This window comes from Diabrotica undecimpunctata, chromosome 2 (assembly GCF_040954645.1).
Source record: "Diabrotica undecimpunctata isolate CICGRU chromosome 2, icDiaUnde3, whole genome shotgun sequence".
NCBI classification, from domain to species: Eukaryota; Metazoa; Arthropoda; class Insecta; order Coleoptera; family Chrysomelidae; genus Diabrotica; species Diabrotica undecimpunctata.
Genome location: NC_092804.1, coordinates 145,028,956 through 145,047,491, shown reverse-complemented (window position 1 = coordinate 145,047,491; position 18,536 = coordinate 145,028,956). Strand labels below are relative to the sequence as shown.

Here is an 18,536-nt window from a genome sequence, read left to right as displayed (position 1 = left end):
GTCTTCTCATTCCCACGGGTTGCGCTGTTAGAATCTTTTTTATCATGACCTTTGTATTAAGATTCTCAAAAATAGATAAGGATTTGATTATTTGTAGAAAATAAAATAAGGCTACGGAATTTTATTTCTTTCTTGGAACTCCATAAAGACAAAAAGATACGTAAATTTGAAAATTTGTTTAGATTAAGGAGAGAGGTAGTTTTGGGTAAATAATGTGACATGATTGAAAGTTGGTTTTGATTGGATGAAAAATTAATTGTATGAGAACAATTTGGAAGTTGGAGAATGAATGGGGAGAGTGTGGCAGTATGTTTTATTCGATCGAAAGGAAAAGTCCAGTTTTGAGTGCAGTGTACTAAAAAAGAAAAAGGCCGGTTTGTGTTTGAAGTTACAAGCATCATTAAAAAAATCGTGGAATGAGTAATAGGCCCAGTCGAGAGATGATATAAATTCTTGAGTCTAAGTATCCAGTATTGTGTTAAGTGATTCAAAAAGTTGAAAGATTGCATCAGGAGAAAGCCAGAACAAGTACGGTACAAAGCAGTGAAAGGAAAGGAGAACAAAATTTAGCAGAGGAGTAGAGACATTCTTGAGAAACATGGACGAGTTTTCCTTTGATCGTAACACCAGCAAGTAAGGAAACGTGTTATGGGTGAAGAAATGGTAGAGTCATCAGCAAAGGTCAATGCACAGGTGTGTATAAAGTTGACTTTACATTATTCAATTTTCATGCTAGGCGAGAGCTAAGCAAAACAGATCAAAACATATACCAGATTGTAAAAAATACATAATAGATTAATTTACATTTGGTGTAGTGAGTTAATAAAAATATAAGAACATTGTAATTAATAATATTCTCTTACTTTATGACTCTACTATTTTATACCTACAAAATAACTATCTTTGCACGCTAGGTAAAGATCTACAAGAGGCTCATGGAAATCTTAAACTGTCATACTTAAATTCTAGGAATATAACTTCAAAACCCATTGCACACAATATCCTAGATTTTCTAAAAGAAATAATAGGACTAGAGATGTTAACAATCCCTAAAAAGTAGTATATATGCTCAGCATATGATACAACAAACAATAAACATATTAGCTTATCTATCAAAAAATATTTAAATTTTATTAGACAAAATGTTTAATTTTTAAAATTATACTATACTACACTTTTAAACATCTGAATAATCTTCTCATATATATCTTCAAAGGTCACTGCATTTATTCTGTTACTGCATAAAAAAATAAATAGTTAACACTACACAAATAACTCAAAAACATTCAGGGATGTTATCTACAAAATTTAGTAAAACGGAAATAAGTTGTATAAATTAAATTATTTTAATATAAAATTTCTTACATATTAATCTGAAACAGATTGTTTTTACATGTGTATTAGTGTCTTTTGCTACGTTTTTTAGACTTCTTTGCTCCTTTAACAAAACACCAGTCTACTCCAATCGTTTGACCTAGTAGAGAAGATCCATTTAAGGCTTCTCTAGCTGTAGATGCTTCTTCATATGTTCCGTATTCAATTAGAGCGTAACCTTTCAAAAATCCCGTTCGTCGATCTAAATTAATACTAATGTTTTTTATTACTCCATAGTCTGAAAACTTTTTACTCAAATCTTCTTCAGTAGCTTCTTCATGAACCGAAGTAGCAAACAATATCCAACCTTCTACAGATTTTTGGGGCCCTGGTTCATCGCCGTGTTCTCCAGCGTCAATTGACTCGTAACCTCTTACTTTTTCATGCTCTCTTCCTTCGCCGGGACCAAAACCACGACCTTTTCGTTTTATAACTTTGTCTTTTAGTCTCAAAACGCTTTGCTCACCTTCATCTTCTACATCTATATCAACGGCATCATTAATATCTAATACGTCAGCCATTGTGCTCAACCCCTGTTTTCAAATCAATTTATCAATCAGTTTTCAGTTACGTTACGATACGAACAAATATTACGAATTGCGAACGAATCGTAAGTAAAATAAAACGATACGCTACCGACCCGACGTCAGACGTCATGTCAAACATCTTTTGTTTTTTGTACTATGTCTAAAAAATTGTCCGACATAATTGACATTTGACATTTTTACAGTATGTTCCAATTTTGTTGGCAAATCAGAAAGAACAGAAAATCGGCTTTCTACATCTTTCATTCATGTAACTTTCTGGCTCAGGTTTTAATGTTAACGATGTATACGAAATGCCGTATATTACGTATACGAAATCAACATATTCAAATGCCCTCCGAAAAACGATGGCGGCTTAGTTAAATTAGAAATTGAAAAATTGCTGGTATCTGTACTGGGGTCGAAACCGGACCACAGAATAATAAACAGAATCACAGAATGCTCACTCTGCTTGTCAAGATAAGTACGCGTATCTCGTTTGCGCAGACAGAATCAGCCATGTTGTAAACGGAACCAGTGCTGTTCAGTGACATTTTATTAGTGCATAGAAAAATTAACGCGGTTTAATTTAATTACGGCAACTATAGACATAATATACACTATTTTATTCGTACTTTTAGTTGAAGAATAGATTAAATTATTTCAAATTTACTAAATTATTAATCTCTAAAAAATTAAATTATAGTTCTGTCGTTGCTTGTCACCAATTTCTCAATCCGAGTCCGTAGACTTGTAAGTCTAGGAACCGTTATCCGAGATTCTAAATTTTAATAATTAATTAACTAATAGTAGGTACATTAAGGCCGTATGACACTATGCATTTTCTTGTATCATTTCTTATATCGTTTCTGATATAACAAAAAAATGGATAGTGTCACACAAGCGTATAGTTCTGTTGTATCAGAAACGATACAAGAATTTGTGTCCGCTGCAGTTTCTTGTACAAGAAATGTGCCAATTTGTGCGCAAAAACGTAAAATTTCTGTCATAATGGCGGCTGGAGACTCTGATTAATTTCAACAAATACTTACCGATGAAAAGATGTTTTCTCCTTTCTTGTTTTGTGGGAAAGGCCACAAGCAATATAAGTATTTACTTTAAAAATGGAGTTATGTAATTTCACTTTGAAATGTAATTTATTTTTTCAGTTGTAATGCAAGTACATTTCTGCGTAAAAACCTTTTTTATTTCCAACTCTTTGACTACTAACACATTTGGTACTAACATGGACGTATAAACATCTGTGTTTATACGTAAATGGGTACTAAAATACTAAAAATAAAGGAACTTGTTTAAACCAAGACCCCTTTAATCATGATGATTAAGGGGTCCACGGTTCAACAGAAAACAAATAATAATGGACCGTGGAAGTGATGACGTAGATTTTATTGACATCTGTCAGTTTCACTTTCCAAACAAACCATGTTTAGTGTGGATAATTTGTATTTTTCGTTATTTTTTCATTTTTTTTACAGAATCTTTCCGCTTTTTGCAATATCTAAGTATTCTAATAGTTACTACAACAATTCTACAAGGTTGTGTAAATAATAAAGCATGTTGTTTTATAAAAATAGCAATAAAATGCATGTATCTATAAAGTAAGGTTAGAATGTCTTTAATTTAAACTTTTAAACTATATTTCATAGAAATAGAACACTGAATTATGATGGTATTATCGTAAAAACACTATACTTAAAAGAAAAAGCAGCAGAGGAAGCAAAATGTTAACTTTATAGAAATTAAAAAGTCTTGAGATTGGACATTTCAACTTTTGTTTGGAAAGTAATTGACAGTTGTGACGTCACACTTCCACTGTCCATTGTTTGTGATCTCTGACTCACTGACTGTATCCTTATACTGTCACAGACTCAATGTTATTTACTTTAACCTAACCTAAATTTATTTTTGTTATCGTTTATCAATCAACTAATTTTGTAGTTTAGTGTTTAGTTGACAAATTTTTTCATTTTCATTTGAAATTATGCCTAATTGGAATCAAATTCAGGCCCAACTAAGGCATCCAGCTAATCCTGTAGTATTCTTTGATGTATCAGTAGGAACTACAGAAATCGGTAGGATGATATTTGAACTTTTTGCCGATGTAGTTCCTAAAACCAGTGAAAATTTTAGACAGTTTTGTACAGGAGAATTTAGAAAAGATGCAGTGCCTCTTGGTTATAAAGGAGCTAGCTTTCACCGTGTTATTAAAGATTTTATGATACAAGGAGGTGATTTTGTGAATGGTGATGGAACCGGTGTGATGAGTATCTATGGAGGAAGTACATTTGTTGATGAAAACTTTAGTTTAAAACATGATACACCTGGACTTTTATCGATGGCAAATAGTGGAAAAGACACAAATGGTTGTCAGTTTTTTATAACTTGTGCAAAATGTAATTTTCTAGATGGAAAACATGTTGTTTTTGGAAGAGTTATTGATGGACTTTTAGTTATGAGAAAAATTGAAAATGTACCTACAGGGCCTAACAATAAACCAAAAATACCAGTTACTATTGTACAGTGTGGACAAATGTGAATTTAATAAATTTAGTATCCTAATTAAGCTAAGACAGTTAGATTTATATAAATATTTAATGAATCATTTATTTTTAAGTTATCAGACAAAAAACTGTTTTTTTTTATTTCTCATTCTCGTTAATGTCCGGTGTTTTGTTTTTTTTTATTTTAAATCTTTTGGGTGGTGTAAAATACAGGTAAGAATTATTCTGAGATATCATGTTCAATAATAATTGTAGGACGGAAAATGAAGTTTGTGAATAAGTAGTTTTGGTAATTTTTAAAAATATGTATTTAAATATTACACAGATGTTTAATTATGTAATATATGAAATTAACCTGGAGCGAGCATATTAATAATTGCATTACCAAATGTGAAAAAAGCCTTAACATCTTTAAGGCCATTAATCGATACAATTGGGGAGCAGATCCGAAAATAAACTTATTATTTTACAGAGCATATATCAGACCAATGTTGGACCATGGAAGCTTTTTCTATGGATCAGTGACAAAATCTCGTTTGATTAAATTGGATCAAATACAATACAAAGCTTTAAGGTTAGTCCTAGGAGCTTTCAAATCTACTCCCACACCAGCCCTTTTGTCAGAATGTAACAAGCCACCTTTACATTTAAGACATCTATTTTTGGCAGAAAAATGTATTCTTAAATGCCAGTTTAATAATCAAAACAGCCTATTACAAAAAATATCTTGTCTCTCTGTTGAAAATCTAGCAAACAAATGGTGAGCAAATAAAAACTCTCCAACTCTAGCTATTGCTTTTCCCAATTTATCACAATATTCATTCAATGGAGAAGGGATTTCATTCTTTGGCTCCAATTATGACATACTATATGAATATAAACCTGCTGTAGTAATTTCTTCATCTATTTCAATTGTTCACAAAGATTCAGTAGTACAGAACAAGCTGGAAGACTAACCATTTTTGTAAAATTTATACCGATGGCTCAAAAGTGCCTGCTGGTGTTGGCTGCAGGCGATTTTGAGCCTGTACCTTGACAATTTTCGGTACAAATTAAAATCAGATTGCTCAATATTCACAGCTGAATTGGTAGCCATTGACAAGGCATTGGATTGGATAATTAATAGCACATTATATCTGTCACTCCAGTGAATAAGTGGTTAAGTCGAATTTTTTCCAAAATGGGTTAAGTGCACAAATGAGGAAAGAATGTGAACTCCGATGTTGTGAACAAGTAGTTAAGTTGTAAGCTGACTCTAGCCAAAGTTATACGTATGTGTATTTTTGGCCATCTTTAAAATTTATGTACTATTTAGATTAACTCGACTTACCTAATAACATATAAAATAATGTCTTAGGAAATAAATGGTTAAATTAACCTGCCCAGTTATGACCAATAATCGTTTTCTGTGCTTAACAGGTTAAGTCGAGTTGACCTTTTTTGGACCAGTGTGCACAACTGGTTAACTATAATATAAGTTATTATATCACGACATTTTCTGGCTAATTTACGATCCAAAGCAGATACCTTTGGATGAGCTACAGCGTAGTTCGTAGTTATACACTAGTCGTTAGATAGCGTAGTATGTACATTTATTGAATTATTAATTAACATTATTCTGGGAAGTACACGCGCATATAACGATATTATTATTGAGGATAATTTCTTCGTACTATTTCTGCATTCTGTTTAAAATATGCATTCCCGGTCAATATTTTTGAGAGAATTAAAAGAAAAAGCTTTGTCTAAAAAGATTGTGCTGCCTGCTTTTGATGCAAACAAACTAAAGGACAATAATGATAGCGATTTAATGAAAGGTAAGGTACTTACTTAGATTTGTGCAAAACCTTTCTAGAACAGTTCTTTGTTTCAGATGTGGATGTCGCAAATACATCATCAGCTAATAATATCGTTGCAGTTGGCGTGCTGGAAGATTTCAGTTCAGATGATAGCATTGCTGATCCGATTTATTTACCACAGCCTGGATATTCAAGCTCGTCAGATGAAGGAAACTCCAACATTAAGCGGACGAAAAAAACAAATATGTGCCAAGAAGACAACAAACTCAAGGACAATAATGATAGCGATTTAATGAAAGGTAAGGTACTTACTTAGATTTATGCAAAACCTTTCTAGAACAGTTCTTTGTTTCAGATGTGGATGTCGCAAATACATCATCAGCTAGTAATATCGTTGCAGTTGGCGTGCTGGAACATTTCAGTTTTGATGATAGCATTGCTGATCCGGTTTATTTACCACAGCCTGGATATTCAAGCTCGTCAGATGAAGGAAACTCCAACATTAAGCGGACGAAAAAAACAAATATGTGCCAAGAAGACAACAAACTAAAGGACAATAATGATAGCGATTTAATGAAAGGTTACTTACTTAGATTTGTGCAAAACCTTTCTGGAACAGTTCTTTGTTTCAGATGTGGATTTCGCAAATACATCATCAGCTAGTAATATCGTTGCAGTTGACGTGCTGGAAGATTTCAGTTCAGATGATAGCATTGCTGATCCGATTTATTTACCACAGCCTGGATATTCAAGCTCGTCAGATGAAGGAAACTCCAACACTAAGCGGACGAAAAAAACAAATATGTGCCAAGAAGACAACAATGGAAGTAATTCATGTAACACTAAAGTTGTTGAGGTAAGAACTAATAATAATAAAAAAGATATTAAAAGAGGGAGATCCAGACGTCAGAGAGCCGAATGCAAAAAATTGAGAAATTTAGGAAAATCATATATAACCGAAAAAGGAAAAATAATTTCTGAACGAACAATGGCTTTAAAATCATGTAGAATGAAATGCAATGCCAGGATAACAGAAAATGATAAAAAAATTTGCTTCGAAAACTATTGGAATTTAGGAAGTAGAAACAAGAGGGCCAGTTACGTTGGTTCTTTAATAGAAATAAATGATAAAAAGACTAAAAAAAATATTATTAATCCAAAAAAAGACAGGTCATGCAGTTGCTCGTACCATTTAATAATTGATAAACAAAAAGTAAAAGTATGCCGAGATTGTTTCCAAAAAATATTGGGCGAAACAAAAGGTTTTGTCCAATTAGTAATAGAAAAAAAGACCAATTCTGCAAGTGGTATAATACAAAAAGACCAACGAGGTTTAGCCTCGCCTAAAAGTAAATGGAGCTTAAAAGATTTGCAGGATGTCAAGTCCCATATTTTGTCATTCCCCAATTACGAGATCGAACTAATAAGAAATTTTTACCATCCAATTTGACTATTTCAAAAATGTTTGATTTGTATAAGGAAGGACGAGCATCTTCTGTTTGCCTAACTATTTACACTAAAATCTTTCGTGATTTAGGTTTAGCTTTTAAAAAACCAAAGCAAGATACATGTCACAAATGTGACAATTTTAATGTACAAATTAAATTATCCTCAGGAGAATATAAAACCCAATTAATAGCCGAAAGAGACGAACATCATAACATGGCTCAATTTGCTTATGAGCAGAAAAGTCGAGACAAGGCAATTGCTAAAGAAAATCAATCGAAAGGAGTTTATGCATTTGACTTGCAACAGTGCCTGCCTACCCCTTACCTTACAACCTCAGTTTCTTTCTACAAGAGGCAGCTGTGGAGCTTTAACCTCACGGTGCATGAAATGGTAACAGACAAAGCAACTTGCTACTTGTGGGATGAAACCATATCTGGCAGGGGAGCTAATGAAATCGCCTCATGCCTTAATCATTTTTTAACACACTTGTCTTCTGAAAAAACAGAAGTAACATTTTATTCCAATACGTGTGGCGGTCAAAATAAAAATAACGTCGTTGCATTAATGTTTCTTAATTTTGTGAATCAAAAGGCAAACCTGAAGATCAACCACAAATTTTTGGTTAGTGGTCATACCCATATGGAGTGTGATACTGACCACTCCGTTATTGAAAGGGCCAAGAAAAAAACTAATTTAAAAATAAATCATCTTAACGACTGGGCACAGTTAATCAGAATTGCTAAACAAAAAAATCCTTTGATGAAATTGTTATGATGTTGAAAGAGAATTTCTTCGATTTTAATTCACTTGTGAAGAAACATGGCCCTTACATTATTAAAAAAATTGATAATGATGGCGAACGGTTTCTGTGGAAACCTGTCCAATGGCTTCAATATGCTCAAAGCGGCGGCCAAATTTCATTTAAGTGCTCATTAAAAGAAGAAGATCATTTCAAAACAATAAATTTTGCTCGTAGAGGACGTCCAACTATATTATTTAGTTTACCCAATATTAACAACGAATCAGTACCGATAGCAGCAGAAAAGAAAAAATACTTATTGTCTTTATTGCCTTTAATAGATCCTTCATTCCATTCATTTTATCAAAACCTGAAAACGAAAAACGATGTCGCCAATGATCCTGACCTGGAAGAATTGGATCCTGACGAAGATACACCAAATAATTCATAATAAATGTTTTTTAAACTGTTAAACTGTTTTTGTTAAGTTTAAAATAAAGAGATATCCTTTTTTTATGTTTTGTCATTAAACCAAGAAATAAAATACACAGATTGGCTTATTTTTATTAATATATTGATGTGAATAACTGGGTAAGTCGACGGTGAATAAATGGTTAAGTCTCATATCTCAGTATGCTAATCACTTAGTAGTTACAGAATGAGACCAATAATACATTTGTATTCTATCTAATTTTTTTGTAAATGTTTTAGCATTCTATCGTATAAAATCGATTTATGACATGTTGTCAAAACTTGTAACTCATCTCCTGAAAACTATGCAAAATTGACTTAACCACTTATTCACTGGAGTGACAGATATTTCGAATGATATATAATTTTATCTGACTCACAGTCCGTCCTCCTCGCATTAAGACACTGCTCTAAACATATATACCAACATACTAATTGTAGATGCACTTGAAAAGCTAAGGACCCTAACTTCTCCAAAAAGAATTGTTAACTTTGTGTGGGTTAAAGGTCACTAATATTCCAGGCAATGAAAAAGTAGACCATTTGGCTAAAGACGCTACTTTAGTGAGTATAGAATACAAAGAGTTGCCCAAATGGGATTTAGTTTCAGCTAGGAGGAAACATGTTAGACTTAATTGGGAAATTGAGTGGCAAATGATAGAAACTGAATCTCTCGGAAAATTTATACTATGTATGTTAGATGCCGTTTTGGACATGCTACAGTAAACGCTTACCTGTATAAAATAAAACTTTCCGAAACTGATATATGTGAATGTAATGGCAGTTATGACGACCTTAACCACTGGATGTTTCAATGTCGGTATAATCAAGAAGCCATAAAATTTTTATTTCAAGCCATACAAAAAATCCCCAACAAAAAATCATACTGCCGCAGAACGTTGCTTCTATTCTCTATTAAGGTAGTCGAAATCCAAATATTAGATCGATTGTATTTGAATTTTTCAAACGTACCAAACGGAAAATCTAATCTACCTTTTTCAGTGCTGTGTGAATCCGAAATGGTAGAACATTAGTTGTTGTATTTCCCATTGTCTTTCCTTTTATGTCATTTACCTTTAACCGTTGCCTGTATTGTTTGTGTAAACAAAAAAAGTAGCTATGAAGGGCATCTTAGCGTGAAGCGTGTGTTCCTGTTCAATCCTTTTTTATAGTCACCCAATAGTGTTTTCAATGGGAAGGTTAGGAAATTGAGTTAATGAACGAACGGTTGAGAAATTGTCAGAAATTAATTTAAAGGAAGTGTAGGAGTTAATTGTTTTTACGTATTCAACCAATTGTCTATCTAAATAGGTCTTGAAGCTAAGGCCAAAAAAAAATAATAATTTGCTACAATAATATTTTACGTAATTTTCTGTAGGTCCGCTAGTTTACGATACAGTGCGAAAACCATTTGCACCTCTTTTTCCAAGATGGCGGTCGGGGGACAAGGGGGCGACCCCACATACTTGAACTTAAGATTATACTTACCTTCCCAATATTTCATAAAAATAAAATTGCGTCCCCTACGAAATACATGCTAAACCCTAAAAAATGTAACATTTAAATGAACTATCAGCTTTGCAAAATCCATCAGTAAAACATGTGCGGCATTGTTTTTTTTTTCATTTTTCTATTTGAAATTAATAATAATAGCCACACTATTTAAAATATAACATAACAGTATTTTAAAAATAATATGTACAATTTTCAAAGATTTGTTTTTTCTTTTTTTCAAATTATTAATTTGTACCATTTATTATAATCTGCTATGAATTAGTTTGATAGTTTTCAGTTATATTTTGTCAAAAAATTGACTACCGTAAAAGAAATAATTATCTTACTGAAAAAACAACAATTCTATTCCAAAATACAGATAACTGTTATAAACTTATAACATTTGCAAGAACGATAACTTTCAGACAGCATAGTTGCCAAAAATTCTTTTACGCATCAAGTAATCATTTGGAATTGACGCCGTACATTTTTCAATGACTTCAACCTTTTAATTGTGGTAAAAATCAAGGATTGCGCTCTAGATTTCTCACCCCTGTGCTAGCCGATATGTACGGCATTGCGAAAAAAGTAATCTAAATAACGATGTGAAACTATGAATGCCGTAAAAATAAAAAAAAAGTTCTACTCCTGGTACCAATCTTTTTGTACGGTATTAGGTCGTAGGGCATTATTTTTGTACTACCTACCTAAGTTTATAAATGCCGTACAAAAATGTTTGACCAAAATACCACACCCCCCCCCCCCCCCACCTCACCAGAATACTCAACCTGTACCGATAAAAATTGACGGTATAGTTTCTAAAGTTGTTATTACATATTCTTGTATTGATCTATATGTGACTTATACTGGATCAAATGACCCCTTAAAAATGTCCCATGGGCTTGTAGTCTACGACAAGATACAAATCGCTTTATTTTATCCAAAAAATGATTAACAAACCTAATACAATATACAACATAAAAATTATTAATTGACATTAGTTACATTCGCTTCCTTATTTAATTAAATTGTCTTTTTATTTTTTTATTAAGGTTCCCAATAAGGTAAACAGACCTAATAATGGCACAGTTATGGAATATTTGACTTTAGACGTAAATATTAAGGAAACGAAATAATAGAAAAATGGTTTTAAAGTATATTTGATAGCTTGATGTTTTCTTTATCAAAATAATTGATAAAAAAATAAAAAATTTGTTTTTTATTTGCCAAAATTGTTTTCACCAAAATGCAAAAAACTTTAATTCCGGCCTTTACATCAAAAGGATTAATTTTTTTTTGTTTTAACTGTACACACAATTTTTAATAAATATATATTTTAATATTTTCAAAGTAGGTATAAAAAATACACAAGCATAAAAACATAATTTTTATGTTGAAGAGGCATAGAAAAACTCAATAAAATAAAAAGATACATAAGTAATACATTTTGAACCTAAAAAAAAACAACAAAAAATACTTTCATAAATTACTTAGCAAGAGTATTTTTTTTTCATTTATTGCATGAGACCATTAAGAGCGTAGGCGCAAAATTTCGGGCCAATGCTTTTTAAATGCATTCATTTTTTTCGAATCCTGAGAAAACTAATAAATATTTTTGAAAAATTTAAATGCAGAATGAAAGATTGCATTATTACTGAGGGCCGAAAGTCCCTTAGAATAAAAAAGTTTTTTTGAATGAGATACTTGAAATTAAAAATTACACTAAATTTTCTGTTTTTTCACCCCTGTAACTTATTAAAATAAACATTATAGAAGTTTTCAGGGACTTTCGGCCCACAGTAATAATGTAATCTTTCATTCTGCGTTTAAATTTTTCAAAAATACTTATTAGTTTTCTCAGGATTCGAAAAAAATGAATGCGTTTAAAAAGCATTGGCCCGAAATTTTGCGCCTACGCTCTTAAGCTATGAAAGGCCTACAAATTATTTATTACATGTACAGAAAAAAGACTCCTTTTATTAAAGTACTGAGGGGGTGCTGCAATTAAACAAACAATTTCCTCTGGATCATACCAAATAATATAATCTGTCTCTGGCCATCTCCAATGATATCGTATTTTTTCCATAGCTTTGATTTTGAATTAATCTTCTGTTATTTCTTCTACTATTCCTGGAAAATATTTATCCTCGTAAACTACAATGACGTAGTGACATAGCTCGTAGTCGCCCATCTCTAAATCCATAGAATTGTTAGCTTTCGACTTTCTAGTTCTTTTACCTGTTTTTTTGTCAGAACCAACATTTTTGTTTAAAATTTCATTATCTTTTTCATTTGCTCCATCTATATCTCCTCTTTGTTTTTCTTAATTCTCAATGTTTAGGTTTAATTTGACAGCTTTCGAAATTTTAATTTTTTCTGTTTTCTTGCCATCAGATTTTGCATTTTTCTTCGTGATGTTAGGTGCTTTTTTTCATTTTCTTCAAGCTTTTGTTTTTCCTTGCTTTCTTTTAATTTTTTTCAACTTTCACTCTCTTCTCCTACTACATGAAATCATCAACAATCATTACTACAGGTGTTAATTTTTTTAAGCCTTTCTTTTGGACGTTTGAGCTATTTTTCTGGGAAAATAAAATGCATTTTTAAATGTCGTTGGAAATTTTGGAGGAGTGACAAAATAGGGTTCAGCAGCATTTATGGGAGATTGATTTTCAAAATAGGTTCAGAAATCATGAACTATTTTGCATTTACATCTTCCAATGTACTTTTTGGTATACCATACATTTTGCTTGCTTTATAGGTAGACATGCCTCTTTTCATATGTGAATATTTTTTTTATCAGGAACTAAAAAGCTTTAGGAAAAATGTCAAATATGAATAATTGGGTCTTTTTTTGTAGACACCATGTCAGGCTAAATTTGGGTTAGGCCGAAATTAGAGCACATGCGAAATATAACAAAATCTAATACCGCCCAGAATAAAATAAAATTATTTTAATGTTTTTTTTGTAATTAATAAAGTGTCAGACTATATATTTTAACTTAAGCAACAAAAAAAAAAAATTTATTTGGGAACAAATTCGAGATTTTTTTTGCTTTTACAGAAAAAAAAAGTATGGGCGGAATTTGATAGTTCGTTTTTGGTAATATTTTTTTAAAAGAATATAATACTTTTTTTAATATTTTTTGATACCAAAGAACAAAAAGTTGAATTGAAAAAAAAAACACTCACATTCGGAATTACGGCCCATTGGATTAGCTATTAGATTAGCTACTAAAATTGTGCACTAATACCGACCTAACCTATTTTTGTAAATTCTACTTTGTTTTGGCCCAAAAACTAAAGTGTTTTATAAAAAATACAACTATGAACCATTTCTAATGAACAAAATACTGCATGTAGGGGAAAAATATTTTCTGTAATAATTTGCAAGCAAATATTGTAACTAATGAATTTCTCAATGCTTACCTGAAACACTAAGGATTCAAGACCGCTCTCCAACTGATTGCGTCGCTTGATTAAATCGAATTGATTAAAACAAAAGCTAGAACATGTCACCCCAACATTTATACATACAAAAATGGACTAATAAATTTCTCGCTAGGATACACACGCGCTGTAGTATTAACAAAGAATATAGACGCATATACATAATATATGCCTCTATATTCTTTGGTATTAAGTTTAACTAACTTAAGCGTATTTACAAAAGAATTTCAATTTTTTTAATAAGCCGAATTTACATCACGAATTTGTATAGGCCGTTAATAGGTAGTTTTAACTTACTTGATATTACCGCCGGTCTTGAAATCACTCCATTTCAATATCATTGATTGACAGCAAACAAAGTCTTTGGGCAGCTCTCGTTAACTATTCTAAAAGAAGTTTTAACAGTACAAACTTTTATTAAACCATCGGGACCCGATGGTAATACTTCCCATTTTTCAATGCAGATATGGATTATTCTCGTGAACCAATACAACCAACGAACCCACCTTGATACAATTGGTAGCTTCGCGCCATTTTGATCTTTGCTGAAGCGTTAACACCATTTTTTGGACCATCTATTCCAGAATTGTTGGCTTAATTTCTGTACCAACTGATATTAGATCTCTTATCAGGTAAATTAGTTATATAGAGCTCGGGTATGGAAGGTGAGATAATCTCCAGTAAGTAAGAATAAGAAAGATAATCTGGATCATCCGAAAGAGGACTATTATAAGCTACTAATGGATGTGAGTTCATTATTGCTTCTATTTTGCAAAATATTGTGGATAATTGTTCGAACGTTAAATAATTGCCTACTATTTTTACGACATGAAATTTGCCTTTTTTTTTCGCAGCCTCCCATAAACTACTGTAATGAGACGATTTAGGTCGAATAAACTTCCAATCTATACGATTTTTCATGAGAAAATTTTTTATATTGTCTTCCGTATAGGGTGAGAGGGGACATAGTGGGGTACCTAAGATACTATGCCTGATATTTCCGGAAATCATGGTATCAGGGTTGCTATGAAGGATTTTTTTCATTTACAACATATCTGTAATTGATTGACAAACTATTTAATATTTAAGTAAGTACAGTTTGATTTTATTTTTATTTAGCATTCCAATATATTTACAATCTGTAATATCTGTATTTACAATCTGTAGTATAATATACAATAAGTAAATTGTCTGACAATTTTTTAACAATATAAATATTATTAAAGAAAAAAAAATGTCATAGAAAATTGTCCATTGACAATTTCCTGTGTATTCTTGGCACTAAAATAGTATCACGTGTCTTAGCTTTGGTTGTGCTTCTGCGACTAATTTATAGTTGGCTTAGCCAACTTGGCTTTTTCATAGTCGGTTGGGGTATTTCGTTTGAGTCTTCGTCCGATTGGTTGTGCCATTAAATTTTGGGCTAGATTATTATGGTGGTCTGTTAGTCTCTGATCATATTGTTGGCAGAATTTGGTGACTTCTTCGTTGACAGTTGTCATTTTAAGGTCTTGTGCGATCGTCTTGTTTGGAACGTACCATAGAGCATTAGTTATCATTAGAAGGACTTTCGATTGGAATCTCTCGAGAATGTAAATACTGGATCTAGCTGTTGTTCCTCATAGCTCCAAATGGGTTTTAAAACAACTATATATATATATATATATATATATATATATATATAGATCGGTTTAAAACATTCTCCTACGTCTTCCGATACCCAGCTGCCACTCCTCTCGATTCATCCAAGTCTTCTTCTACTTCTATGTCTGTCTTTCATTTCTCTATTGATGCCTTCTCTCCAACTAAGGAGGGGTCTTCCTCTTTTTTTTTCTACCGTGAGGGGTCCAAATTAAGACTTGTTTTGGGAGACGTTCTTCAGACATTCTCTGTACATGACAATACCATCTGAGTTGTTGGGTACCAATATCGTCTACTATTGTATGTTTTACTTTCATAATTTCTCTTATTCTGTTGTTTGTTACTCTTCCTAGTCCAGATTTTCCAGCTGAACGTCTCCAGAAATCCATTTCCGTTGCCCCAAGTTTTCTCTTGTATCTTTCCTTTATTTGCCATGCTTCACTACTGTAGGTAATTATACTTTTAATGATTGTGTTATATACACTTGAGTGCAAAACAATCGACTCAAAAGCGATATTTGAGATTACACCTTCTGTTTTAATGTAAGAAGTATGAAAATAACAAGATGTAATGTGCAAACAGTAACTTTATTATTGAACTTACAAAAACCGCTATTTCATTATTTGGAAGACGCATTATAAAAACAATATGCTATACGAACAGAGTTTCTTAAATATTTATTATTGGAACTATCCCAAGAAAGACGTAATGAACAGAGAAATTATCCATTACGAAATGAATTTTTTTATTTTTCAATATCTGATATTACCACTTCTATTTCTAATTACACTTTCTAGTCGATTTCGCATGGATCGAATGACTTTTCTAATAAATTCTTGAGGCATTGCTTCCCATTCATCATTAAGCACAGCCCTCAATTCCATTATGCTACTTGGTGCATGATTTCTGTTTCGAACCCTTCGTTTTAGCTCATCCCAAACATACTCTATGGGATTTATGTCCGGGCTCAACGCAGGCCAATTTATTGTAGGTATATCGATCTCAGTCAGATAGGTGGTGGTGACCCGTGCGGTATGACATCGTACATTATCATGCAATAAAATAAAGGCATCACCAATAAATCCCACGTATGGAACCACATTGCCTCCAAAATATCTCTGATGTAACGAATCGCCGTTAAACCTCCCCCACGTCCTCCACCAGGCACGAAAACCAACTCGGTTTTCCCATCCATGGAAATGCCTGCCCAAAATATACAAGAACCGCCTCCATATGACACAATTTCTCGTATACAACATTGAGCAATTCGTTCTCCTGGCCTTCTATAGACTCGACGCCTCTTTTCGTTGCCATGTAGGCAGATCCTACTTTCGTCGGAGAATAATACCTGGCTCCATTGATAGTCGTCCCAATCCAGATGTTCGCGAGCAAAGTCTAGTCGCCTTTACTTCTGGGCTGCAGTTAGCTTGGGACTCGTAGCTGCCCTTTTTGGTGTCAGGTTGGCTGCTTTAAGTCTCCTTCTGACTGTCCAAACGCTAGTAACCACACCTTGGACCTCTCTAAGCTCTTCTTTGAGATTAGCATCAGTCAAATGTCGATTTCTCGGAGATTTAGATACAAGAAATCGATCATCTCTCTTTGTTGTTGTTCGTTTACGGCCTCCTCCTTGTCGGCAGACATAATCACCAGTATCTTGGTACCGACGATATACTCGGGACACAGCAGATTGGCTTAAATTTAGTCGATTTGCCACGGCCCTCTGGCTCAGGTCTTCTCTCAATAATGCTACTGCTTGAGCTGCTTTGACAGATGTGGTATCCATTCGTTATGCAGTTGCGAACTTAATTGACTCATGTTTTAGTGCATCGCTATGGAAATTGATGCCTACGATGTTAACCGAACGCGTTAAGTCGGTGCGTGTCGATTTCAACGAATCAAATTCTGACCCCCTCTCTACGTGTTGCATTATTTATTTGTAATACGTCACCCGATTTACCAAAAACCAAAACTTTTTTCAAACTTAATAATGAGGATAATAATTGTACAATAAATATTATTAAATTTACACCTTTTAGATTGAAACATAGCGATAGCGAATTCTAAGGATATCATGGACAGACAAGATAACCAACGAGACCGTATTACGAAGAGTGGGCAAAGAAAGAGAGGTGATGTATACCATTAAAAGGAGAAAGTTGGAATATCTCGGACATATAATGAGAAACAGCACTAAATACAGATTACTGAAGGTAATCCTACAGGGTAAAGTATTCGGAAAGCGAGGAATTGGGAGAAGGAGAATATCATGGTTGAAGAACCTGAGGAAATGGTTCTCCACAACAACAACGAATCTATTTAAAGCATCAGTCAATAAAATAATTATAGCCAGAATGATTGCCAATATTCGGAACGAATAGGCACTGAAAGAAGAAGAAGAAGATTGAAACAGGAGATAGACTTTTGCAAAATAATTTTGAGTCGATTTTTTTGCACTCAAGTGTATATTGTGCTTGTTATTATTAGAGATTTATTGATCCCAAAGGATACTATTGAGAAGGGAAATTGCTTTTCTTGCTTGGTTGTTTTTCTCCTCAATTGTATCGCCAATAAAATAACTTAATATGTTAAAATTTTGTTGACGATTGACAGTTTCGACTTCCGGCCTATTAAAAAATATAGTTTGCTGAGTTTAAGGTCCAGATGTTTTCGCTTGGTAAATATGTGTTTTCTCCACGTGAGCCTGCGATCCAAATGCATTCCCAAGTATTTTATGTCGTCTTTCTGTGACAGAAGTTGACTGTTTAACGATACTGGAGGAGAGTTTCCCTTGCGGTTTGTAAATGTTACATGCGTAGATTTTGTCTCGTTGGCTCGTAGATGCCACATTTTTAACCAAGTTTATATTGCATTTAGATTAGCCTGTACTCTCTGTGATGCTACGTTTGACTAACATAACAACAGATTATATACCACAAAATAATTACAAATTTAAACATTTAAACTCAAAAAAAACATTGTCGGTTTCAATATTTTTCTTACTACCCTTTGTGTTATACGGTTTTTCTTCGGAAAAGGCATAATTTGCTCAGGAGACATGATAAAAGAACTATTTGCT

The 18,536-nt window shown here is 32.8% G+C and overlaps 2 protein-coding genes across 2 annotated transcripts; one reads left to right on the top strand and one right to left on the bottom strand.

Moving 5' to 3' along the window:
* Nucleotides 1–1,327: 1,327 nt before the first annotated feature.
* tsu (40S ribosomal protein S12 homolog tsunagi) lies at nucleotides 1,328–2,030 on the bottom strand. The gene has a single exon (XM_072523658.1). It carries the CDS (start codon nucleotides 1,893–1,895, stop codon nucleotides 1,401–1,403), a length of 495 nt encoding a protein of 164 aa, XP_072379759.1. The 5' UTR covers nucleotides 1,896–2,030; the 3' UTR covers nucleotides 1,328–1,400.
* A 1,769-nt stretch (nucleotides 2,031–3,799) lies between these two features.
* LOC140434998 (peptidyl-prolyl cis-trans isomerase H) lies at nucleotides 3,800–4,780 on the top strand. Its single transcript, XM_072523657.1, has one exon. The coding sequence runs from the start codon at nucleotides 3,901–3,903 to the stop codon at nucleotides 4,453–4,455; it is 555 nt and encodes a 184-aa protein (XP_072379758.1). The 5' UTR covers nucleotides 3,800–3,900; the 3' UTR covers nucleotides 4,456–4,780.
* Nucleotides 4,781–18,536: the final 13,756 nt, after the last annotated feature.

Coding starts and splice junctions, on each gene's coding strand:
- LOC140434998 (XM_072523657.1), top strand. CDS start 3,901: ATGCCTAATTGGAATCAAATTCAGGCCCAACTAAGGCATCCAGCTAAT.
- tsu (XM_072523658.1), bottom strand. CDS start 1,895: ATGGCTGACGTATTAGATATTAATGATGCCGTTGATATAGATGTAGAA.